Source organism: Heterostelium album, assembly GCF_000004825.1.
Source record: "Heterostelium album PN500 unplaced genomic scaffold PPL_scaffold8, whole genome shotgun sequence".
Taxonomy (NCBI): Eukaryota; Evosea; class Eumycetozoa; order Acytosteliales; family Acytosteliaceae; genus Heterostelium; species Heterostelium album.
The window spans coordinates 433,787-460,742 of NW_008805070.1; the positions used below are offsets into that span (position 1 = coordinate 433,787).

Sequence of the window (26,956 nt, forward strand, 5' to 3'; positions counted from 1 at the left end):
ATTTAAAAAAAAAAGGATTGTTTATATTTTTCTCTATTTTTGGTAAAAGAATGGGTTAAAAAAAAAAAAGTACAATTCAAGAACGAAAGAAATGTAAAAGATTTAAAAAAACGAAAAATAATAAACACAATTTTTTTTATAAATATATAATTTTTGTGAAAGAAGGATTAATATTTATATTAATATCTCAAAAAATATGAACTATCTTATTTTTATATTTTTATTTTTTATAACTTTGTCAAAAGGTATTCAAAATTATTTTAACAATTAATTTTTTATTACAACACTAAACCAAAACTTTTTTATAGGCTCAGAAGTTTATGTTGATCCAAATTCAAACTGCGCAGGAAACAATGGATGTGGTAGTTACAAAAATCCATATCCTGATATTCAAACAGCACTTGACTTTAACAAAGATCAATCATCACTTGTTATTATTGCAATGCCAGGAACTTATAGAGGACCAAACAATAAAGAGTTGTTAATCAATTTTAATGTTGAAATAAGGTAAGTTTAAGTATCATTTGGTAATATTTCTTTACAAATATATTAATAATTTTAATTTTAAGATCTGAAGGAGGATATTCAGCTACAATAATTGATTGTGAGAATGCTGGTAGCGCCTTTACTATTCAATTCTCAAATAGCTTCATTTTGAGTGGATTTACAATCACCAATTGCAATTCTCAAACAGGAGGTGCAATTTCAGCAACTGACTCCAATGTTAATGTTAAAGAATCAAAATTCATTAACAACAAAGGATATCAAGGTGGTGCTATATATCTAGATAAAACAAATTTCAATTTGGAAAATTCATTTATCAGCAAGAATCAAGCATTAGATAAAGGTGCCGCAATCTATATATCAGATTCTTCATCAAATATTCTTTCAACAGAGATAAAATGCAACACTGGAAATGAAATACAATTGATTGGAACTTCAATGATGTTGTTTTCAACTGATCTCTCAAAGGTTGCTGTGAATTGTGATGATTCATCATCAATTGATTCTGACAATGGTGCTTCATATTGTTCATTATCAAACAATCAACAATGCACCCTAGAACCAAATTCAGCAATTCAGAAGGATTTAACCGGTTCATCGAGTGACTCAAGTAGTGAATCTGATTTCCTTTCAATTCAACCTGGATGGAAGTTTAGATCATTCCAATCATGTATCATTCCAGAACCAACTCAATTCCAGGGTGATATAATAATACCAAGTGAATGTGGAGTGATACCAACAAATTATTTAATTAATCCTGGTATGTATTTAGCTATTAATAATATTTTCATTTATTAATTCGATTATTTTAATATTTTTTTTTCAAATAGAATTCAGCAATTGGATTAGATCAGCAAAATGTCCAGTTTCAGGTATTTTAGAATCAGATATTCAAATCAACAAAACAATTGATTATGATTTCAAATTGGAAGCAACCAATCTTGGAGTTGTTGTTTATGTTGATAATACAGTTCTTTTTGATTCATACTTTTCAAATGAAAAGATCAAATCATTCAGAACCAAACTGTTATCATCGAAACAAGAATATCATTCAGTCACAATTTTGATATTCTCAGCATCGAGTGGTCAAAGATCTTTAAGTTTGAAATGGAAGAGTTCTGATTCTGGTGAATATCAATCATTGAATTCATATTTGATTTTAGAAGAGTCAAAACCAGCACCAATATGTGGTGATAAGATTTGTAATGAAGCTCCTGAAAGTTGTTTATTGGATTGTTTTGATCAAATCGTCAATGATTGTTCAGGTGATTATAAATTAGTTTACTTAGAAATTGAAATCGCAAAAATACTTATTTCTTTATTTAATATCTACAGGACAAGCACCACCAATTGGTATGCCAAATAAATTCAAAGGAGGAATGTCAAACATTCAAACTCAAATTTTAGACAATTATTACCTTTTCACATTGCCAGGATTGAATTATATGGGCCATGGAGTTGATCTCGAAACAATGGAAGATAATGCAGCACCTTTATTCTCGATTTCATATTGCAGCAATCAATCATTTTCAACATTGGAAGATCAATATCGTGATATGGTTTATACAATTCCACATGGATTCTCTGCTCAGAAATCAATCAAATGTGATTATTCAACAATGAGTAGTTTCTCATCAACTGCAAAATCATTTTCTTATAAGAAGGGTATAAATGCCGGAATTCATACCGAAGCCCATTTAGAAATGGATTATTGGTTGGTTGAAGCATCACTCCAATTGGCATTTTCATTGGATTTTGGTATGCAATTTGCAGGAGGTTATGATTCAACAGTTTCTGGATCGATTGCATCAACCAAATTCCAATGTGAAATCTATAAAGCACACAATAATGATCCGAAATTCCATCCGAAATTCATCCAAGACATTTCAAAAGTCAAAAGTGTTGATGATATGATGGTTGTTGTTAAGAAATATGGAATCTTTTACAAAGAAACCGCAACTCTTGGTGGAACTCTTGAACAAGTTTCAAAAGTCAGTCAAGTCAACTTTGCATCAAGATCATCAAATTCACTTGATATCAATCTTGCATTGTCTTTTGCAGCACAAGCATCTGGATTTGGAATGAAAGGTGGGGGTTCATTTGAAGGATATTTTGATTATTCATCAAGTGAGTCCAAACAAAATGGATTTGAACAATCATCAAGTTTCTCTCGAATCATTGTTAAAGGAGGAGCTGCTGGATCTTATGGTGCTAATGTCAACAATCCAATCAAATCATGGGCTGATAATCTCGATCTTCTTCCAATGCCAATCGATTACAAAGTTAAATATGTTGTTGATATCATTCCTGACGCATGGCAGATCAAAAGTGGATCGAATGTCAAACAACTTTGGAGAGATGCTCAAAGAAAATTATATGTTGGCAAATTCAAATCCATCCAAAATACTCTTTATTCAGGAATCACAGGTAATATTTTAATTTTAAAGAACTCAAGGACTTTTAATATTAATTTTAATTATGATAAAATATAGATTCTATTTCAAAAAACCAACGAGTCTTTTTACTTGGACGCCCAACTGATGCCCTCACTTTTTCCGATACTAAGTTTGCGGTTGGTGGAGTAGAATCTACATTGACAATGAGTGGATTGAAGATATTATCAGAAGTTGATAACACAATCTCGTATATATCTTCCACAGTATCTAAAGGTAGTTTTGAAAATAAAAATGCTTTCTCTTCCGTGTCCACGTGCAGATATCTTGGATCCAATGGAAATTACTATGATTTTGGAGAGTTTATTAAATACCAAAATGAATACTATAAAACAAACTTTCCTCTAAACCAAGATGAAAAAGTAAGTTATACTTTGTTTGAATTAAAAGATATCCTAAATTAATACAATAATTATATTTCATAGTATGATATTTATTTCAACTTATGTGGAAATGTTTCATTGTGTGATAATTTGCTTGGATATACCAACAACCAAGCATGTATGATAGAAAGCACTAAGAACAATTCTCTTGGGTCAGGAACACCTGAGGTAAGAGAGATACCTAATGGATTGTCATTGCTATACACAGCTAATCCTAGTGATAAAAAAAAATGTGGGTCCTCGAACAAAAACAGAACGCTTTCTATAGAACTATTGTGTGATCTAACGATCGATATGTCTATTTCAGACTTATCAGAAAGCCCAGAATGCAAATATAAACTTACCATTAAGTCTAAATATGCATGTCCACAAATTCATCTCTATGACGCATTCACTTCAAGATTCTATAGATTGACACCTGAAACTATCATTGGTAGCTCACCTTTTGCAGTTAAATATCAACCATTTGACTATAAGCCAAATCATATCCAACTCTATATAAAGTTAGTAACAAGTGGAGTGCCGAGCATAAATGACCAAATGGTGATCAGATTATATACACAGTACAAAACCTTTATTGAATATAGATTGTTTTCAGAAGTAGCATTCGACCCTCTTTTTATTTCATTCGACTCAAATGAATACCCTGGAGAGATCATTGGAATGTCAATTATTTTAATTGGTGCCCCTAATATTGCTTCTTTCTTTCATATGTCAGTTGGTTACGTATTGGCTATCCAACAATGTCCAGACGTCAATGGAAAGATTACTAGTGACTGTGTCAGTCCTAAGGTCACCTCCATTGAGAAAGGATACTCAAGAGCATATGTTTCAGCACCGGGAGACTATGATTACAATTCCGGTATAATATTTGTGCCACTCAATCCATTTGGAGTCGGAGATTCATCAGCCTACTCATTTTATAAATAATAAATAGAAACACAACAATTTAGTATTATTATTCTAAAGAGTAAATAAAAAATGTATTAATTTTTATTGTTAATTGGTTGATGAGAGGTAGGCGACAGCACCTAAGAAACCGGCTTGGTAATCACAAGCCACTTCATTCTTTACATAATCGAGACGATTGTCAACGTAGGAGTCATCAACACCTGGTCCACCGACAAGAGCTCCAAGTAATAGGTAGGTGTTGTTTACTGGGTTGTTAATATTGTTGGTAAGAGAATGGTGACTGGCACGATGATGTGGGTTAATCGGATGATTTGGTCCATAGCCAACAACGAATGACTGACGATTGGGGTTGTCACCAAGAAGATAATTGATTTGCGACGCCGTGAAATCAGTGTATTTCTGGGTGTTTGTCAGTCTTCCATAGACAGACATAAGGAATGAAGTGGTAGCAGTGTATCTTGCAGGTCCCCACATTCTGATCCATGCCATTCCACCTGGAGTATAGGGAACGCCACCCTTTGGAAGCCACCAATTCAGGAATTGCTCGATGTCATTTCTGTAGGTCTCATTGTCGGGGAACAGCTGTGACATCAAGAGTGAAACACCCGGTGCTTTCAAATCCCAATCGTGAGAATTGGCTTGAGCCATTTCACCGATGCCGAAAGCAGCGTAGTCGGAAACGGCACGTGCAAGCTTCTCTTTGTCACCGGTTGCCCGGTAGAGCCAGATGCTTCCCCATACGATCTCATCCTTGTAGCCCGACCACGATTTGTAGAAATCTTGGGCGTCGGGGATCGAGTCAGAGTAGACACCACGGTAGGTGTCACCGAATGTCCAGAGATCTTGGGCGTGTTGCAAACATCGCTCGGCATAGGTCACATTGATATCCTTGAAGATCATATAGCAGATGGAGAGAGCGGCCGATGCCTCCATGGCAACCTCAGTTCCCGGTGCGGTATCCGAGAGAATGTAGACCGGACGATCCATTGTTATCATTTCTGGTGGACCCCAGAAAGCATGGTCGGCATTACCCTCACCGACTTGACCTGCGAATCGATTCTCAGCGTAGTGGGCAGCCATGAGCCAGTCGTATCCCCATTGCAAGTCTTCCAACCATATCTGTTTGCCGTTGCAATTTTCGATGGTTTCATTGTACTCGAGGTAACCCCAACCCAAGATTGTCATAGAGGCGGCCATTGGAAGAGCGAATTTTACACCATCTCCGGCATCAAAGTAACCTTTAGATAAATCACCGTCGCCGTTGGCATTTGGTGTCGAATTTGGACTGGCATCCTTAAGTACCGATGGTCCTCTCCAGGGAACGTCATTATCCGATAGTCTACCGGCACGATTATACTTGTAGAACATCAAACCATTGTTCATTACCTCACAATAATTATGTGTTTGTTTAATGTGTATTCTATGATGTGATCTATATGATTCTATGTTGTTAACAACAAAAGCAAAATATTAATAATTTTAAATATTTTAAATTGTTTAACTTTTATATTTTATTTTTTTAAATAACTTACCAGAAGAAATAGAATAAACAACTGATGTTAAAAGTAATAAAGTAGCAATGCTACCAATAATATGAATATGTTTCGATATATTCATTCTATTTTAGATATATATAAGTATTGTTATAGATAGATAGATAGTAGATAAATAGGTGTGTTTAAGTATTTATAACAAATAAAATAGATGTTATTTTATTTTAATTGAAATAAATAAATGATTGATGCTCTGCTGCTGTCCATTTCTATTTATATTCATAGTCTAATCAGTCAGTTAGACTGTAAAGAAAAAAAAACTGTCAATTGCTTAATTTTTTGATAATATATATCATTATTATATTGGGATTGTTGTTGGTTTGTGATGATTGCATTGATGTCGATCAGATAGTTGCTGTTGAAACCACTGAAATTAATCAAACTTCAATGAAAGCAAAGCAATTTTAATGATGGTTTTAATAAATTAAACAAACTTCACAAAAAAAAAAAAATACAACTTTTTTTGGTTTCCTCATGATACCAATTGAAATCGAATCAAATTTTAAAAATGAGGAGCCAATTAGAATTGATTTTTCATGGAGACAACAATTTAGAAATAATTAATCAAATTAAAAATAGCCAATTAGAAACAGAAACAAAAAAGGAAATTGAAAATTGGGTATTGGTTGGACAGTTCAAATGAGTTTTTTGATTTTTTTTTTTTTTAGATATGAGAAATTAATTTTAAATTTAAAACTATACTTTTTATTTATTTCTTAAGAATTAAAATAAAACAATCCGATTGGAAAAATCAATTTCCGTTTTGCTGATTTTATAAAAAAAGATAAGGTTAAATTATCTTTACTTGCTAAAGGTCCAAATTAAACCTTTTTCATTTTATGTCTCTCTCCCTTCTTGTGTTTCTTTTGGTTATCATGATTCTTTGATTTTTGAACATCCTTATGACTTCCGGATTTGGACTTAGTTGTTGGCTTTGGGAATGGGTTGAAATCATGTGGGAAAATGGCAATATAATTTTTGTACTAAAATAATAAAATAATTATTAATTATTTTAAAAATAAACTTTTAAAAATAAAGATTATTAATAAAGTTACCTTGTCATAATATCCTTCTAAAACAGAACAGAATGATGGTAATTTATCTGGTGCTCCAGTCTCCCAGAAAACAGTGGCACGATTATCTCCTTTTTGGAATCTTACGATGTATCTGAAGATTTTAGTGGTATTAGTTGAAGTTTTGTTTGACAAGAAGAAAGAGTAAGTTGGTAAACCTTTAACATCTTGTGAATTGATCAAGTCTTTAAGGTACTTCAAATCATCAGCATTGATTTTTTGATTTTTACCCAAAAACTATTAAAATAAAAAAATAATAATAACAATAAAAGAAAGGAATATTAGAAATGTTTTTGGGGATCAGTATTGTCAGAAAAATAATAAGATATGAATGTACCTCTTGATAAATTCCAGTGTTGAGATTCATGTCCATATGAAAATCCAAGCTTGAGCTGTCATTTCTTAAAGAGGAGTTTCTCTCGAATAGTTGCTCTCTAATGAGCTCTACCTTTTGTGCAATAGGTGCTGGTGTTGATGGTGCTGATGGTGCTGATCTTCCAGCAATAAAACTTGAGATTAGGTACCCAAAAATAACCTGATATATAGCAGCATTAATAATTTTTTATTTTATTTTTTTAACTAAAATCGTTGAAGAATTGAATAGTAACATACATTTTCATCCAATCCATCCAGCTCTCCAGATCTCACAAAGGGTACCAAACAAATTATTAGGAAAAGTCCCAACAAATTTTTATTTTTTGACATTACTTTTTTATTTTAAAATAAATTAAATAATATTGATATTAACAATGATTTATTAAATAATCATTGGTTAATATTCAAAAAAAAAAAAAATCATAATAATAATAAAATAAATGAATGGATGTATAGCTTTGGCATCACCAAGAAAGAATGTTAACATTATCTAAACTAGCTTATTAAATCATGATAGGTAATGCACTTCAACAAAGTATAGAATGATTTTATTGTGTAATACGTGGTTTATAAATATTTTCAAAAAAACAACAACAATAAGTGTAACTGTAAGTGATTGATCATTGCAACTAAATACAAAGTGAAAGGAATTTTCGACGAACACTATTTTAATTAAAAATAAATAAAATGAATTTTTTTTTTATTTTTTTTTTCATTTTTCATTTTTTTTAGTGGAGACACACCAACACCACAAAGAAAAAACGACAAAAAACTTTGTTTTTTTTTTTTTTTGTCATTGTATATTTTAATCTCACTTATCTACACAAATTAAACAATTATTTATTTTATTATTATTATTTAGGTATGTATGCTTGACACCATTAGTGTGTGGTGTGATCAAACAACAAACAAACCATCATAGTTTATAGTTTGATCAAATAAACTCAACAACAGAAAAAGATATCATCTTATCGTATTTTAATAAATCAATCTGTTATCAGTCAACGAAGTGATGTTTAATAAACAACACACCGCAATACATCATCAAAACAATTATCATTTTCATTTTTAGAGTTTAAATGTTATTGACTCCTTTAATAGCAATAACAATAATAATAATCTACTACAGATGAATATTTATTACAAAGATCTTTACTTTTGAATAATATTATATTATAATTATCATAATCAATAATAAATTTATAGAAGGGTATATATCAATATAAAGAAGAAAGAAAATCGTATACTATTTAGCATTTGTTTTATTATTATTATTATTATAATATCTATATCTAATTGCACTATCTATCTTATTATAACAATTTCATTATTGGGGACATAAAGATATCATTGAACTCCAATATAAATACAGAACTCACACTTCACTACATTGTCATACTACCAAATATACACCTTCAAATTTGCAAGCACTCTACACAAATGAATCTAATGTTTTCAGATTTAATTGAAATTGAAAGTGTAATTGAATTCATGTGGAATATTTCAAACTTGATAAGAAAACTATCATTGCTGTTTCAATATTTTATTATTTATTATCATATAATTCTATCTATTAAAGTAATAAACGTTTAAATCCTATAATGTGTGTTGTTGCGTCCGTGGTTGAGTGAGTGGTTGTTTTCTTTATATTTGTGGTATCCTATTATCATGTTGTATGTGGTTAAAATCTACGACTCAAAAAAAAAAAGATACAATACTTAGGAATAATAATAATAGTCCAACATAGCATAGTTAACTTAACTACAACAAAAAAAAAAAAACAACACACTCATATCAATATCATATCATATTATATTGTTTATAAAACAAAAACTATATCAATAAAAAAATAAATAATAAATAAATAATAAATAAATATATAAAAATTCTATTTATTTATTCAAGCTTCACCGATGATTAATTACTTTTTTCAAAAATGTAAATAGTAATTTTTAAATAGTAAAACAAACATATTATTACAAATATATGTTTAAATTTGTATATGTTGTCCCAAAGACGACTGTTGTTTTCTAATCATATTTTTTTTCTCAAACAGAGAGTGTCTGTTTTGTTTTGTCTTCTTTTTTTTTTTTGCTCCAAAATAATAATTAAAATAATAATATTTATAGTTAGAGATAGAAGTAATGATGAATACGTTGTTTTATAAATTGATCGTGATTACATAACTATCAATCCACATTCAATTTGCAATTGATTATCAATAACAATAGATCGATTCCAAACACCAATACACAATAACAACAAACAAAAACAATAATTTTTCTCTCTCAATTTGTACATTAATATCATTTAAATGTGTGTGTATATATGATTTATATTGACTCTTTTCACACACAAATATATATTACCAATGTATGAAAATAAAAGAATGTTTGTTGATTCTTTCATTTAGATGATCCATGGATTTGTGTTTAACCCGAAACCATACATCAGTCAAAACACACCAAAACCCAATCAAAAAACCACCAATCAATCACCTCACATAAATCATAAATAAATCTAATTCATTTCATTTTAATTAATTTTTATTTTTTTAAAAAATATGTTTTTGTGTTTTTTCAATCCATTTTGTTAATTACTGTTTACTTTTGTGTTTTTTTGTCAATTCAATTTCATTTCTCAAGAAATATCAAACAAAAAAAAAATTAACAAATAAATTAACTTTACCATTATTATTATTATTTATCAAAACAACATTTTAGCTTTAGATATATTATATATAGTATGAGCATATAAAATTTTGGTCCAGAACATCAAGTTAGATAGTAAACCAAAACAAAAGCCCCTCACAAAATTATAAAGCAATCAATCAACCAAGTTCCAATTATTACATTCTTTATTACCATGCTACAAATTTCGACACATTATTATAATAATAGTATATCATATATTTTAAATTTATATTCTTGGCGATAGGGAACAAAATCACAGTTCCGATCAACCAACAATTAGTAGTAATAACAATAATATCTAGTATCAGCAATCAAAATCTTATTTAGCAACAACATCAAATAGTATAATCATTAGGAAGAGAGAGAGAGAGAGAATCATCAATTACATTTATAGGTTTTATTTTATTTTTTTATTACATATCCATCCATCCATCTATTTATCTATCTCTTTTTTAATTTATATATCTATACCAATATCTATCTTTATTTTTATTTTATTTTGTAAATTTACTGTTTTTATTTTTTTAATTGATCAATATTTTTATCAATATATCCACTATCTATCCAACTTCACACATAAATATTATTTATATAATTATTAAATCATTCCATTATGAGAGCCGCACTCGAAGAGTACAATCATCATCAAAAGATTGTTGGGTTTGATCACCCTTCAAATACTGTGCCATCGATGAAGTCGCCAGACAAACAAGACGGAAGGTCAACTGGTATCGACGGCAGACGTCGTGGCGCCACCATCATCGGAACAAGAGACTATCTCCAACCGATTCTTACAGTGGCTGGCGAGAAGGAGTCTGACATCCCGATTTCATCGAGTCTAGCCAAAGACGACGGCTACAACAATATTAAATTGCGTTATTTGCGTTCGTTGAACATCAGCATTGCAACACCGACTAAAGATGTTCAAGTATCAGCATCTGCACCAATACCCATTCCGATTCCTCTCAGACACCAAGACGACGACTCTGATATATCGTCGGACGAAGAAGACGATCGTCGTAACAACAATCAAATCGATGATGACGACGACATCAACAACAACACCACCACCGCCACTCACTTTAACCCATATTTACATAGTAACACCAACAACTTTAATAACTTTGACAACAACACCACCAATAACGACTTTATGATTGGTACACCAGAGATCTCTCACATGCCAGTCAGAAAAGATTCAAAGAGTAAAGCTAAACCCAAATTTATCCCACCTCATGAATTACTTGGTAACACCAATGGTGAAGCATCACTAGTTAATCATTCACTACCAGGTAATCATCGTAGAAAGGTTTTTGGTCAATAACGACAACAACAACAACAACAATAATATATATAACAATAACAATATCAAAAAAAAAACATTAAAATATATTCTTTTTAACTTTTTAATAAAAAATAAAAATAATATTTCAATGTATTTATTTATAAATCAATAATTTATTTAAATTTTCAATCTTTTATTTATTTATTAAATTATCTTTAATTTTTATAAATTACTTTTAATTAATTATAATGTTCATTGAAATATTTAAAATTTACTATCAAACTAAACTAAATAAATCAATCGTTACAAATCGATGATTAATTACTATAGTACAGTTTGCAAAGATTTAACAGTGGTCAGTTACTCTATACCGGCGCCTAAAAAAAAAAAAACAATAAAAATAAAATTAAAGCAATTTTTTTTAATATTATTTGTGTTGTTTGCTTTGTGTAGGGGTCATAATTCAATTAGTATTACATCACAATATATATAAATGAAAGGTTCAGCTTTCCATTTATATCTTAATTGGAATATGTTTATTATCATAGAATAGGTTAAAGATAAAGTTGTGTTTACTGCTGATTATGTGTAGTGTGTACGGTTGGAGCGGAACAGAGCACAGCTCATTATACATTTTTAAACATTCCAAGAACAGTTAAAAAACAAAACAAAAAGTTAAAAATATAACAGTTTGCTTTTAGTTCAATAAGCAAAAATCATTGTATAATTGGTTGTGCCTTTTAGCTGAATCTATATTAATAATTATGTCTTCTAATAATTAAAGAGTGTTGTGGTTTAATCTTACAGTACCACTCTATAAAGATCAAAGGAAATCCAACAATATAAATAGGAACTCAAAAACATTTGTAATAAATATTAACAAATTCAAAAACAATACATTAATCTTTTTACACAATTATTTCTAATAGAATTATTCTTTTTCTTTACATAATAAATACTAAACACAATGATTCCAACTAGTATTGTAAGTAATAAATGTTGCCAATAGGAAATGTGCAAATTATCTAAAAATCTAAAAACTATATTTAGAAAAATATTGAAACCTATGATCATATTACCTTTTGGGTTGGAAATGCTAAGCAAGCTTCTTCCTACTATTGTTCAAAGTTTGGTTTTGATAGAATAGCCGTCAAAGATCTCGAAACAGGTGATAGAGAGTATGCTACTCATGTCGTTCGTCAAAACCGAATTACTTTGTCATTCGTCTCATCGCTGACCACTGACAACAAGGAGTTTGCCAAACACATGGAGATGGGCGGTGATGGTATTAAAGATTTAGCATTCACCGTTGATGATGCAAAATTATCATATTCAGTAAGTACTCAATATTATATTAAATGATCATTAGCTAATTAATTTATTAATTATTATTATTATTAATTTAACCACAAAATAAGTCTGCAGTTGAAGCTGGAGCAGTTTCAATTAAGGAGCCATACGAACTTTCAGATGAAAATGGAATTGTTATTATGGCAACCATTGCATCGCCAATTGGAAATTTGACACATACTTTTGTCCAAAGAAATAAATACACTGGTGAATTCCTGCCTGGTTTCAGTAGCAATGTTTTCAAGGATCCACTTACCCATATTACTGGACCTGTCGGTCTCAAGGTATGTGATCACCACGTCTACTGTGTCGAGGATAACACACTCCTCAAGAATGTTGATTGGTACGAGAGAGTGATGGGATTCCACCAATATTGGACACCGAGTGAGAAGATTAAAACCGAGACATCGGAGCTCTCGTCGATTGTCGTAGCCGACCCAACTCAGAACGTGAAGATCCCGATCAACCAGACCGAAAAGAGAATACAAAAGTCACAAGTCGAAGAGTATATCGATTTCTATGGACGTGCCGGTATTCAGCATATTGCTCTGACCACTGACAACATCGTCGACTCCATCGATAAAATCACAAAGCGTGGTGTAGAATTGATGCGTCCACCAAAGCACTACTACGATGTAGTGAAGCCAAAGATGGCTGCTGCAGGTATCAATGTGACAGAGGGTTTCGAGTTGCTCGAAAAGTATGGCATATTCGTTGACAACGATGAGAAGGCTGGTTACCTCCTACAGGTTTTCACCAAGCCAATGCAAGACAGACCAACATTCATCGTTGAAATCATACAAAAAGTCGAGAATAGCATGGGATTTGGCGCTGGTAATTTCAAATCAATCTTTGAAGCAATTGAAATTGAACAAACCAAAAGAGGAAATTCTTAATTATTATTATTATTATTATATTTTTCAATTTAATCCAAACAAACTACATTTAGTGTAATTCACAAAAAAATTAATTAGATTAAGTTTTTTTCAAAAATATTAATAAAAATCAAACTTAAAATAAATATTTATATATTTTAATAAATCTAATCTAATAAATATAAAAAAAAAAAACTAATTTCAACTAGATATTAATAATATTATTCATCAATAATAATAAATTAAATTAATATTAAAAAATTAACAAAAAAATACCAATTTATTTTGATATTAAAAAAAAAAAAAAAACATCAAAAAAAAAAAAAAAATCAAAATAGATAGATTGATGTTTTAAATTTATTTATTAATTTTGTATAAAATAATTAAAATTTTCTGTATATACCAAATTTAGTTCGATAGACAACAACAATTGATTGTAATCACAACAACAAATGATGGATGTAAAAAAAAGAGATTATTCAGAGTCTGACGATGTTGATTTGTATGGTGCCAATAGTTATGACAATGGCATTGGAAATGATACATTCCACAAGAGAATTAAAGTTGAAAATAGAGATGGTTCAATAGTTGCTTCAGGTACTGATTTGTAAGTTATTAAATGAACATCATTCACCAAGCGCAAATTAAAAACATATCTATTTTATTACAAACAATATTAATAAATGTCTTAATATATATAATATGTATATATATATATAGTGATGAGGTATTACAACCAAGTGCAGTTGTACATTGCCGTGGATTACCATATAATATAGGTGAAGCAGAGATTACCTCTTTGTTGGCACCATTCGGTAGAGTTGAGTCAGGTAAGTTTACAAATCAATAATAGTCTCATAAATAATAATTAAATATACTATTCTACATATTATTTATATATATATAACTTATATCTATATATATACATATTATAAACTCTAATCTTTTTTAAAAAGAAAAATACCAAAATATCATCATTCTCTCACACTTTATCTTCTTTTCCCCTTTAAATTAATTAATTCAAATAAACAAATTACAAACAAACAATCCAAACACAAACAAAATAAACAAAACAATACTAAAACACCCAAACATATCAAATACATTTTGTATGTATGTTGTTGCTATCGATTGCTCATTGATCACCGATCACCAATCACGTCCCTACCTTCATCAAAATCGCTCGAATCACGTAATCCTTGAACTCCTTACCTCAAATCCAAATCAAAATGCGTCCAATTATCAACATAATCAAATAATTATATATAATCAACATTCAATTCAATACAATAAATCATACAACACAACATTCCTCTTCTTATCAATAATAATAATAATAATAATAACAACACAATACAAAAAACCAACCACCAATGTAAACATATATAACAAACAAAAAACATACTATTAAAACACAACAGTGTGCCTTTTGAGAAAAGGACAAGCACTCATCGAAATGGATTCTCTTCAATCATCCTCAGCCATCATTGCCCAATCATCCTCACCGACTCCCATATCTCTTTTCGGTCAAAAAGTTTGTTGTTGTTTTTGTTTGTTTTGAAACACGTTGGCAACGATCATTCATACTAACCTTTTTTGTCACACATTTGAAAACATTACCAATGTTTTTTTTACTTACCTTTTATTATTTTCTTTTCTTCTTCTTTTTACTTTCCCCTTAAGATCCAATTCTCATATTCTAAGAGTCAGCATTTGAATCAATCAAAAAAGAGTCCTGCTACACCCGCCGGAGCAAACAACATTCTGTTGTGCTCGATCTTTACTCCACTCTACCCAATCACCACATCTACACTCTACCAGATCTTCTCACCCTACGGTAGAGTACTTAGAATCGTTATTTTCCAAAAGAAAGGATTACAAGCATTTGTAGAGTATGTACATCAATCAATCAATCAATCATTTGTTAGTTTTTTTTGTTTTCAAATAATCTAACCATTTTCATATAACAACAGGTTTGAATCACCATATTCCGCATGGGTTGCAAAAGATGCTTTGAATGGACAGGATATCTATACTGGCAGTTGTACACTCCAGATTGATTTCGCTCGTGTCAACAAGTTGAATGTAAAGGTAAACGACGAGAAGACAACAGATTACACAATGGACTTGATACAGCCACCCGGTGCACCCATTGGAATGACTGCTCACGGCTATCCATTCGCACCCGCCCATATGGATCCAACTGGATTCACCAAGCAATCCGCCTACATGATGAATCCCAGTGCAGCTGCCGCCGCTCCACACCCAAGCGCCGTCGGCGTCCAACCACACCACCCCGGATTCATGGGATACCCCATGGAGCCAATGACTCAATCGGTTATCATGGTTCACAAACTGCCAGAGAACATCACCGCCGACCAACTCTTCAATATCTTCTGTCTCTACGGAACCGTATTGAAGATAAAGATGCTCCACAACACCAAATCCGGTGCTATGGTGCAGATGGCCGATGGCATCCAAGCAGACTCTGCCATTCACTGCCTCAATTTGGCCAACATTTTCGGTCAAAAGATACAGGTTTTCCACTCTAGACATCCATCGATTGCCGACTCCGAAAAGACCAAAGACTACTCTGAATCACCACTCAACAGATTCAAAGCTGGTCTTGGCACCTACAAGAATATCTATAAACCATCTGCCACCTTACACTTTTTGAACGTGCCTATGACATTTACAGAAAAAGATCTAACTCATGTAAGTAGTATTACCAAACAAAAATCAGCAACTTGCAACCAAAATCACTAATCTAATTATATAATTTTTAATAGCTATTTATAAACTCTGGTGCAAGCGCTCCAAATCAAGTAAAGTTCTTCCCACCACAACCAAGTAGCACTAAATTGATGGGATTAGTTGAGTTTTCAGATTTAAAATCTGCAACCGAAGCATTGATAGTAAGTAGTTTACAAAACAAAAAAAAAAGAAGAAATTGTATAAGAGCTTTACTAATTCATTTCCATCATACATAGACTGTCAATAACACAAAATTAGAGGGAAGCATTTTAAGATTATCTTTCACTGTAAATTCAATTCACAAAAATGAAGGAAAATAAGATTTGATGTTGGCCTCAATATGAATCTTTAAAAAACTTTAAAGAATCAAAAAAAACATATTATTAATAAATAAATTGTTATTAAAAATATAAATAAAATATTAAAACATAATATTGCAAATATCTTCCTATTTTCAAAAATAGATCGATTTTATTTGTTGATCAAAAAAATTCAGCGAAACAAAAGTGTTGAACAAATTTAATCAAAAAATAAAAAGCAGAAAAAAATTAGATTTTTGGTGTGTGGTGGTTCATCAAAAATAGATTTGTTTTGTTGATTTAAAGAGTAATCTTATGCTCAAGAAACTATTTTATCAGTTTCATTTAATTGTTCTGTAAAACAATTTATATTATTATTTTATTTATTGTATATATTTAAAGAAAAAAAAAATGTTGATTTTAATTAAAACACCAACCATTACATTCTCATTGGATGTTCAACCTGAGGATTTAACTGAAGTGTTATTCAATAAGGTCGCAGAGAGAACCGAGTACAAGAAATTTCAATTCGAGTTGTTGTTCGCAGGTTCTCCATTGTCCAAAGGAACCATCTCAGGATGTGGTGTCAGAAAAGAATCTACCGTTCACATGATGATCATCAAGGAATTGAAGTTCACAGTTCGATACAAAGATAATGAATACCCTGTTTCCGTACCAAACAATGATGGTCTATGTTTAAGTCATTTAAATACGTATGTAACACCAGCTCTCGCACATTCAAAATTAATTTAATTTCTAATCTAATTGGACATTTTCCGATAAAACAGTGCAATTAGAAATCAATTAAAAGATTCAATTGAAGAGATTCAAAATGGAAATATTTCTATTCATACACCTGGAAATCCAACTAAACTGAGTGGATCATATAGGTTGCATGAGTATTTCAGTAACTATGGCGTTGTTGAGATATCTATTGAGGCTAGACCAGTCTACAAGGCGCCAGAGCCAGTTTATAATTACTACTATCCATCTTCAGTTTCCAAAGCACCAGATGCCGTTGATTATAGAGATCACACTACTGCCATTCCATCTCCACCAGCAAAGGAAGAAGAACAATTCGACCAAGATGCACTGTTGAATAGTTTTGTCGAATCGTCCATCTCATCGGACGTAGAAATCGTATTCTGTTTTGACACTACCGGTTCAATGGCAAGCATCATCAAGAATGTAAAGTTACAAGTTGAAAGTACAGTCGCTAGATTGATGAGAGATATTCCAAACATTAGAATAGGTATCATGGGTATGGGTGATGTAAGTATTAGTTATCTTTGAAAATTAATTTCAAAATCGATAAATAATCTTTTTGTTTTTTTGGTTTGACTTATTAATTTTTATCTTATTATTTAGTATTGTGATGGTAAGCTAGTTTTATCAACATTGGATTTAACTCAGAACACAGACGAGTTGATTCGTTTCATTAAATCCGTGCAGGATACATCGGGTGGAGATTCACCAGAGGCATATGAATATGCACTCTTTAGAGCAAAGGAGCTGAGTTGGTCTCACCATACATCAAAGGCATTCGTTATGATTGGTGACAGTAATCCACATCCACCTTCATTCACCGATTTAAATATCAATTGGTTCAAGGAGTGTGATGACCTCTACGAGAAAGGTATCAAAGTCTACGGTGTCAAGGCACTTGGTAACTCTGTGTTCTACGACGAGATTGCAGAGCGTACCGGTGGTATCTGTATTAATTTTAAGAAGTTCAACTTGATCACCGAAATGTTTTTGGCCATCTGCTATCGTGAGGCATCGAAACAAAAGTTCAAGGAGTACGAACAGGAGCTAAACAAACAAACAACCGACTCGGATCTCAAAGAAATTCTTCAGGATTTGAATCAAGAGAATTTCACAGTTGAAAGTACATCGGATGTACCAACCACCACTACACCAACCAGCCCAGAGACAACACCTGAGTCCACAACCACAACAACTACAACAACCACCACAACTACAACCAATACAAATACCCCATATGTAGATGCAACTCCAACCAGCAAAAAGATTAAGAAACAATATGGTAAACCAACAGAGATAAAGAATAGCGAACCATGGTTTGTGATTCACAAGGACTTTGGTAAACCACTCTATTACTATAACCCAGAGATCGGTTACTTTGAGAATCAGAGAATGATTTCCATAAGAGAAGCGAATGCAAAAACACCTATCAAGAGTTGGCCACCTAAATACGAAATTTACAAAGAACCAATTGCTCCAAAGAAAACATATGAATCAAGTGAATCTTATTCATCGTCATCGAGTTCTGGTTCCATTCCAAAACCACCTCCACCACCTCCATCAACTGACACCACCCCATATGTACATACAGTCAAGCCAAATCCCGCCTCCTTTTTCAATTTCGACCGTCAAGTTTCTTCAGGTAAACCTAAATCACAGATTGCCATTATCATTGGTGAAAGAGGTATTGGAAAGTCAACATTCGGCAATGGAATATCGTTCGTCTGTCGAAGCTACAAGAACACCATGGTCTACAGAGAGCTTGAATTTATTTCACAATATGATTTCACCAATGCCAGTTGTTTCATTGTCTGTGTTGACCTCACCAATCCCGAGTACTTGGAATCACTTCCCGCCTATTTCTCAGAGATCAGACGTAGAGAACTTTCGAAACCGATATTCGTTGCCGGTCTCAAGAGTGACGGTGTCATCTCTCCAACCTGTGCAACCAATTTCCTTGGCCTGAAAGCAGTTTATTCCGTGACCGATACCTTCCAATTCTCACAATATATGAAACATGAAGAGATCAAAGCTATCGATGAAAATATTCGTAAGAAATTAAAGGGTGGATCAGGTAAAATCTACTGTAATATTATGTAATTAAAAAAAACAATTTATTATTAATGTATAATAAAAGGATCCACACATTAATTTTTATTGGTAAAAGTTGAAATTTAGTTCAACCAAACACAAGAAATTCAATATTCTTTTTATCCTTGACAAATTTTGTTTGTCTCATTTTCCTCAGCTTGAAAGTGTAGATGATGATAACCACAATCAATAAAATCAGGACCGACGACACTGAGACTACAACTGCAATGACAATGGCAGAGAGTGGTGATTCACCACTGTTTGTTTCCACCTGCGGCTTCGTGGGAGTAGGTGTTATGCATGGAGAATTAGTAGGAATTCCTTTGACGATGGCAACAAATTTTAACTTTAATTCAAATGTCTGATTGTTCAAGTAATATTTATCGAGGTAATAGACTGTTTCGTTGGTCGATGGGTTGTTATCTGATGAGTTGGAGGTCATTGAAAATTCAAATTTCAATTTTATGTTGGGATTGAGCGATATCGATTGATCACTAAACTTGACAACGGTATATTCGAGGTCTGTATTGTTAATATAGGATCTATTTTGAATTTCTATATTTACAATACCATCAAAGTCATCACTTTTAATATCTATTAGATGAACTGTAAAAATATTATAAATTAGTAAGTTTGATTTACAATTGATCAAATCCGGTTTAGAAGCTTACCTAATGGGACATTGATTTTAATTGGAACTCTTAGCGACAGTTTTGTAATACCAAAAACATGAATTTGACAACTATCCTGATAACATGATGGTTTCAATACAGAGTCAATAAACGAAATATTATCAATAAGTGAGAGGTTACCGGAGGATTCAAGAGTACTTGAATTTAATTTGATATTTAAATTGTCAAAGCTGAATGATGAATCTTGGATGCTTAACACCGATCCAGAAACCAACTCCAAATAGCCTTGCATACCATCCTGGGAATATGAAATAATACTCTCTGAAATAGTCTTTATATTAAGTCTTGCATTTGTTATCCTATTATTATTCTTTGTAAATCATAATTTGTTAAAAAAGAGCACTAATTAATAAATGACAATTATTATCTCTGTACATACCGCAAATAAAATTTTAGAATCATTTAAAAGTATGGTTATTGAGTTTTTAATATCTGTACCATTGAATAACACAACAGAGTTATAGTTTGCTTGAATGAGAAATGAGGTTGTCACTACATTTATTACATAACCCTTGATTTCAATAGTGCCATTATAGCTATTGACAATACTATGTGCAGAGAAAGTACAGTTGCAAATAATTGAATATGTATTTTCAACGATTAAATTTGTATAGTACTATAATAGAAGAGAGAGTGTGTTAGCACTAACCTAGCTCGATAGATAATAAATATAATCTTACATTAAAAAAACTATTATAAATATAAATGGGTTGGGAAATAGTATTGAATACTAAGTTTGATTGTTCTACATTTAAGGAAAAATTAAAAGTTTGTAGATTCTCTTGAAAGTAAAGAGATGAACTTTTAATATTGATTCTATATAAATAGGAAACCAATAGTATTTTCGGTATTGTTACACTCTCGAGCGAGAGTGACCCACCACCTGAAATCTATAAAAAATATTAATAACCATTTGATTGCTGTTTTAATTTGGTAAACATACATTGAATGAAATAAAATCTTTAAAGATTGTATTATTTATATATATACTACCACTGTAGGCATTGTTTGAGAATGAATTTATCAATGTCTGGTTTTCAAACGTGGAGTTTAGAATACTAATTTTAGATTGACCGAAAAAGTCTAATCTTGGAGCCAATATTGAACATTCTTCAAAGGTAAGCGTTGTTTCCGAGGCAGAGAGTTGTGTAGTTATTAAAAGACGAATGTTGTAAAAATATACATTGTTATGATTGTTAATAATCAGTTTATTAAGAAAAACGGTGGAATATCCACAAGTGAATATAGAGGTCTTGTCATTCACTCTAGAATCCAGACGAAAGGTGTCACCCGTGTAGTTTAAGTTCGTTAGAACCAGAGTGTTTGGAGCGATGGTGATATATTTAAAAGTTTGTATTTCCATAGATAAATGGTACGGTGAGAAAGAGTAAAACGACGTGTTGGTGACTGTGAGTGAAGGGGTTTGAAGTTTGTAGTTGGAAAATAAATAGATGTTGCACGAAGTGATTTCCAACGATGGAAATGAAGTGGTCAGGTATTTTTGTGTGTTTGTTATTAGAGATACATTTTCAATAAAAGAAAGATTGACGTCGGTTGGTGCCTCAATGTTTGGCATCATCAGAGGATACTGAGACTTGTATATGTTCGACGCATTGGAAAAAGAAAAATCGATTTGATAGGGTGGGATGGTGTTTTCAATGAAATTTACAAAAATGGAACCGTACTTGTAGGCAATGGAATTGGGTGACTGACAGTGTACAAACGATGATATATTATTACTATACATAAATAATAAAAAAAAGTATAAATCTATTAAGCATTGTGTTTTTGAAACTAAAGAGATTCAAACTTTAATTATATCTGTGTTCATTATTATTATTATTATTTGTTGATTTGTTTATTTGTAAAGATGATTGTTATTACTATTATTGTTATTATTTTTAAAAAGTGATGTTTGCAATTTGGTAGTGATGATGAAACTCTACAACTAACCACTATGGTTTTTATCTATATATGTATATTTTAATTGGAATTAAATGTTGCTAAACTAGAACCAAAAGAATTTAATACTCTCTCTTTGTTGACAAGACATGTCACACTAGTGTAAATTTTAAAACACACACCACTTACACCTGCATCAATATAATAGAGATGCCAGTGAAGGGAAGCTTAAAATTTTAATTGGAATTTAAAAAGCTACCCACAGTAACACAAAATACTACTTTCAAGGTTGAATGAATAGATAGATAAAAAAGGTTTAGTTTGGTTAATCACCATTGTTAAACAAACAAAAATAAAAAAAGGTGTTTCAAACAGGCTAAACTAAATTTTTTATCTCGAGATATTAGTGTTGTGATAGCACCTCGTTCACCTAATGACTTTAAAAAATTTCAACATCACCAAATTTCATCACCAATATTGTTCATTTTAACTAAATTTGGAAAAAAAACAAAAAAAAATTGAGAAAAAAAAGGAGGGGTTTGAAAAAAAAAAGAACCTCCCCTCTTACAATCAATTGTAAATCTGATTCCCAATAACACACATTTGTTAGAATGATGAAAAAAATAAAACAAAAATTTTAAAGATTCAAAGTTTGGAGGGTTTTTTTTTTTTCTAATTTAATAATTTATTTTTTTCTCACCCCCTCACTCTTGTAATTTTTTAAGTTTGTGTGCCATTTTGCTGTCTTCATCCTTTGATAAGAGTTTTTTCTTTATCACTAGAAAAGCTGCCACTCCGATTGCCGTTGCACCTACAACACCAACAACTACACCAACAGCAATTTTCCAACTTTCATTCTTTGAGGCTGACTGGTTGCATCCTCCAGTATTATCAGATTTAGTATTCAACAATAGTGAGAAGTCTAAAGAAGTAAAGTGAATTACAAAAAGCTAATTAATAACAAATATAGATAAAAAAAAAAAACATCTACATACCTGGATCTAAAATACATTCTGTAAAGAAATAGGGGATCACTGTTACCAACTCGTTGTTATTACCTACAGGTATGGTGTTGTACGAAATCACTCTTGGAATGGAATCTAACATTGCTCTGTTAATGAGACGACCGTAGATATGAGTACCGTTCGCCTCACCAATTGTAATGATGGAGGTACCAGAGTCTGCGTTGGTGATCACTGCTTGATTGCTCGATGAAACCGAGCATTGATCAACGGGGGTTGAAAGCAATGTTGTTACTTCCAAGTAGTTAAGCTGGCTATCGAACTTCCATTCATCAATTTTCAATGTATACTTTATGGCACCGTACTTTAGTGGGAATGATTCCATCGCAAATTCCAAATTAATAGAATCGACGCTCGAACTTGAATCCTCTGGTAAGAATTGAATGAATGTCATCTGAATCGATTGGACAATGGCCGATTGTGTACTCATTTCATAGACCCATTGGTTCTTCTTAACTTTCGATTGATCGATGCTGTTGATGACCGAGTCATGCGATTCACTGACAGCCTTCCATGTGACCTCAGTCAAGTTGATATACTGGAAAATTTCACCGGTTGGAGTACGCTCACGGATCGAGTTTAGTGAGAAAGAATAAGTGGTTCCGGACAACGTAATGTTGAGCAAAGGTTGGTCAGCCTGAGGCGCTACACCAGAGTCTCCTCCTCCGTTGACTTCAGTCTGGCATACCTCACCGTTGAATCCTTTCACACATTTACATTGACCATTGACACAAGTACCGTGATTGGAGCAGAGTGGATCGGCACATCCCTTAATAGCCGATTCTCTAGTAGTTCCCTTCTCAAAATCTAAAACCGGATCATAGAAGATGGCATTGGTTGTGATTACTCTAAAGTAATAGGTTAAATCGGAAATCAAATTGGTATAGTTGCATTCGAATGGTTTTTCGGTAATTGAAATACATATAGGTGTCCAAGTCGAATTGTCTGATGAAAGGTAAGCATTGTAAACAGTTAAACCTGGTACACCACCAGTACTTGCAGTCCAATTTGTATAAATAGAATGATTGCTTGAGTAAACAGATATACCAACTCCAGTTGGACCTATTTATATTAAACAATTTCTTGATTAGTTCATCAATTATTATTAATTCCTATTAATTATTATCTTTACTTACTTGGATAAACATAGTAATTTAAGGTTTGTACATCTTGTTCACCGTCGTTGGTTGTTGTTAGTTCAATTGAATACCCTTGTTGGACAACAAAATTCATTGGTTCAACTCCAGGTTGATTAGATTCTGTGAGTGTAGTTGAATTTACTTTTACTAAATAGGTGGTTGTTGAAGGTGTTCCTCCAGTCGAATTATATCTAATTAATAGTTGTGTTTTAGTTTGTTGGATGGAAATAACAGATTTAATCATTGTGTAGGTTGTAACGTCAAGTGTCGCCTGAGATGTATGGATATCGTTGGCAGCTGCTACTTTGACAGCGTAGGTGGTTCCAGCTTGGAGACCTGTAAAAGTATAGGTAGTCAAAGGACCATTATACTGTTGGACATTATTTAAATAAACTGTGTAGCTATTGGTTGCATTTAAACTTCCACCGGTTGCACCATATTTAATTGTGAATGACTTGATGTGTTTATCGGTAACTGAAATATCTGGAGGTGTCAATGGAAGGAAATTATATGGTGGGAATTTTACAACTGTTGAATTGGATCCGTCATTTGATGACATTACAGAAACTGTATAGGTACCAAAACCAGAGAGTGGAATTTTACAAGTAGTATCGGTAATAATTTGACAAGCTCCTACTGGATTTCCATTTAAGAAAACATTGTAACTTGTATCTCCAGGAAAACCTATAAAAAAAATTAGTTATCTAAAATATTTTAATATTTATATTATAAAATTATATCTTACCTCCTGTTGCCGCTAACCAAGTTATAGTAAAAGCGGAACCTAATTCGATGATAGAATCTAAAACTGGTGGATTTACCAATGGATAGGTAGTAAAAGAATAGTTTCTAAACTGAGATGTATATCCACTGTTATTTACAGCTAAATATAATGGATTAAATGTTCCTGGGGTAGTATCCAATTGGAATCTTGCAATGTTTCCATTTGAATATGGTGCCTGGCTACCCTTTTTGACTAATAATACATTACTGCTATCACCACCGGAGAACGTCACCGTTATAAACACAGTCTTTGTTCTCGGTTGTATTAAAGCAGTTAGATCTGGAAGCCCGTCAATTTCAATAGGCATTACCATAACACTTGTAGTTTGGTTGATTCTGTAAGCAACGGCCTGAAGTGTAATATTCACTGTGAGACCGTCAGCATTCAAAAATGGAATTAAATTGGGAATTACACAAAACTTTGCATCGGGGCAAAATACAGTTGGATTGGAGGCACTTCCAGCTCCAAAATTATAGTTGTAAACAGGACCTTGCTCGCAGGTGACATTGGTAATGTTGACACTCTTCCAGCTGAGTTGTCTATAGAAGGTACCAAAATTGACGGTACCAGTTGGTGCTTGGGCATTTGTAATACGATTGGCATTGGCAGTACAGGTTTTCGAGTATGTAACTGGACCGGTATAGGCACATTGATTGGCGTTGAATGACATGGTAACAGATGTGGAATCTGCAGAAACTACAAATTGCTTTTGTCTATTTACACCTGCTTCATCATTGGGACAGACCGTAGTTGATGAAAGATCAACAACGGATCTAGCATTTTTGTACATATCTCCAGTACACGATGATGTATAGGTTTCGTAGTAGGCATCCCAAAAACTAAGGAAAATTGGACCTAGCGATTGAACTGCAGCCATACCAGTGGTGCCGTCACAGATCCAGAGGTCGGTTGCATCGAACATGGTATTAGTAGATTTGGCTCCTGTACAACTGGTACTGCTGGCATAATAATCTCTGGAAACCAAAGACAATCCCGATGGATTATAGGTAAAAGATGAGGTTGTACCCGACTGGTAACATTGTCCTAAATAATAGGAACTAAGTTTGATCACGCTATCGCATTGACCATCTTTATAATTATACACGATTGCCCACTTATTGGCAGATTGCACAGAATTAATTTGGAAAACTATTAAAATAAATAGATAGAAATAAAAAAAATTCATAACTAGTTTATTTATTTATTATTATTTTGAAACTGGAGAAAAGAAAATCTAAAAAAAATCCCAAAGATATCATTTTATAATAGATTTTTTTTGTTTTTGGTTTCTCTTTTATTTAGAGTCTGGGAACAATTTATTTTAAATTTAAAACAATCCCATTTTTTTATTTGTCTTTTGGTCTTCAATTACGCTGGCATGTATTTATTAATGAGAATAATTCTTCGACCTATTTCAGATCCAGAGGAGAAAAAAACAATGAATAACATCATCCAAAGAAAATGTCAATCATCACACACCAAAAAAACAGCTCACACTTTGAAAATTTGCAAATTCAAAATCCGAACCACAAAATTAGTACTTTGTGATGTAGAGACCTCCTCATCGAGGTCTAAAGTGTCAAAATTAATTTTTGTTTTGGTGTAAGACTATTAAATTAAGAAGAGACATATAAATCCAAGGTTTTGTGTAACTCAAAATATCCAATTTTTTTTTTTGATTTTAAAATTTTAAAAATAAAAATATCTAGTCGCGCAATTTAAATTAAATCAAAAAATTTCAATCAAAGTTGTAACGTTAATTTATTCTATTTTGGTTCATGGGGAGGCACCGATTTTTTTTTTTATGAGGGTCAGCCTTAAAAAATTAAATAAAAAAACAAAAAAAAGATATTTCAAAATAATTACATTAATTAATTTTATACAATCATTTTACTTCAAATTAATAATAATTGAAATAGTTGTACTTAAAAACAAAAAATTATGTTTATTCAATTTTTCTCAATGATTAAGTTGCATAAATGTGTTAAAAGTATATAATATAAAGATATTGCACAAAGAGGCACACCGACTCAAAAAAATTACATAAATCCT

The 26,956-nt window shown here is 31.9% G+C and overlaps 9 protein-coding genes across 9 annotated transcripts; 5 read left to right on the top strand and 4 right to left on the bottom strand.

The window, feature by feature from the left end:
• Positions 1–50: 50 nt before the first annotated feature.
• On the top strand, positions 51–4,270 carry PPL_07818 (uncharacterized protein; the record flags this gene model as incomplete). The annotated part of the gene is made up of 7 exons (XM_020578652.1): positions 51–54; positions 309–507; positions 570–1,264; positions 1,335–1,769; positions 1,840–2,931; positions 3,165–3,319; positions 3,383–4,270. 7 exons carry the CDS (start codon positions 51–53, stop codon positions 4,268–4,270), a joined length of 3,468 nt encoding a protein of 1,155 aa, XP_020431521.1.
• A 69-nt stretch (positions 4,271–4,339) lies between these two features.
• On the bottom strand, positions 4,340–5,869 carry PPL_07819 (glycoside hydrolase family 9 protein; the record flags this gene model as incomplete). The annotated part of the gene is made up of 2 exons (XM_020578653.1): positions 4,340–5,694; positions 5,785–5,869. The coding sequence occupies 2 exons, from the start codon at positions 5,867–5,869 to the stop codon at positions 4,340–4,342; spliced, it is 1,440 nt and encodes a 479-aa protein (XP_020431522.1).
• Positions 5,870–6,626: 757 nt separating this feature from the next.
• On the bottom strand, positions 6,627–9,944 carry PPL_07820 (uncharacterized protein; the record flags this gene model as incomplete). The annotated part of the gene is made up of 5 exons (XM_020578654.1): positions 6,627–6,788; positions 6,861–7,115; positions 7,216–7,372; positions 7,891–7,916; positions 9,942–9,944. The coding sequence occupies 5 exons, from the start codon at positions 9,942–9,944 to the stop codon at positions 6,627–6,629; spliced, it is 603 nt and encodes a 200-aa protein (XP_020431523.1).
• A 615-nt stretch (positions 9,945–10,559) lies between these two features.
• Positions 10,560–11,612, top strand: PPL_07821 (uncharacterized protein; the record flags this gene model as incomplete). The annotated part of the gene is made up of 2 exons (XM_020578655.1): positions 10,560–11,255; positions 11,562–11,612. The coding sequence occupies 2 exons, from the start codon at positions 10,560–10,562 to the stop codon at positions 11,610–11,612; spliced, it is 747 nt and encodes a 248-aa protein (XP_020431524.1).
• Positions 11,613–12,198: 586 nt separating this feature from the next.
• Positions 12,199–13,477, top strand: PPL_07822 (uncharacterized protein; the record flags this gene model as incomplete). The annotated part of the gene is made up of 3 exons (XM_020578656.1): positions 12,199–12,216; positions 12,282–12,566; positions 12,650–13,477. 3 exons carry the CDS (start codon positions 12,199–12,201, stop codon positions 13,475–13,477), a joined length of 1,131 nt encoding a protein of 376 aa, XP_020431525.1.
• A 434-nt stretch (positions 13,478–13,911) lies between these two features.
• PPL_07823 (RNA-binding region RNP-1 domain-containing protein) lies at positions 13,912–16,692 on the top strand (the record flags this gene model as incomplete). The annotated part of the gene is made up of 7 exons (XM_020578657.1): positions 13,912–14,063; positions 14,177–14,286; positions 14,896–14,990; positions 15,278–15,348; positions 15,430–16,171; positions 16,246–16,371; positions 16,675–16,692. The coding sequence occupies 7 exons, from the start codon at positions 13,912–13,914 to the stop codon at positions 16,690–16,692; spliced, it is 1,314 nt and encodes a 437-aa protein (XP_020431526.1).
• Positions 16,693–16,920: 228 nt separating this feature from the next.
• Positions 16,921–19,374, top strand: PPL_07824 (uncharacterized protein; the record flags this gene model as incomplete). The annotated part of the gene is made up of 3 exons (XM_020578658.1): positions 16,921–17,222; positions 17,298–17,781; positions 17,878–19,374. 3 exons carry the CDS (start codon positions 16,921–16,923, stop codon positions 19,372–19,374), a joined length of 2,283 nt encoding a protein of 760 aa, XP_020431527.1.
• A 79-nt stretch (positions 19,375–19,453) lies between these two features.
• Positions 19,454–21,420, bottom strand: PPL_07825 (uncharacterized protein; the record flags this gene model as incomplete). The annotated part of the gene is made up of 4 exons (XM_020578659.1): positions 19,454–19,971; positions 20,037–20,367; positions 20,437–20,673; positions 21,001–21,420. The coding sequence occupies 4 exons, from the start codon at positions 21,418–21,420 to the stop codon at positions 19,454–19,456; spliced, it is 1,506 nt and encodes a 501-aa protein (XP_020431528.1).
• Positions 21,421–22,040: 620 nt separating this feature from the next.
• PPL_07826 (uncharacterized protein) lies at positions 22,041–26,793 on the bottom strand (the record flags this gene model as incomplete). Its single annotated transcript, XM_020578660.1, has 8 exons — positions 22,041–22,186; positions 22,333–22,396; positions 22,775–22,881; positions 22,955–24,043; positions 24,118–24,804; positions 24,866–26,053; positions 26,446–26,512; positions 26,788–26,793. The coding sequence occupies 8 exons, from the start codon at positions 26,791–26,793 to the stop codon at positions 22,041–22,043; spliced, it is 3,354 nt and encodes a 1,117-aa protein (XP_020431529.1).
• Positions 26,794–26,956: the final 163 nt, after the last annotated feature.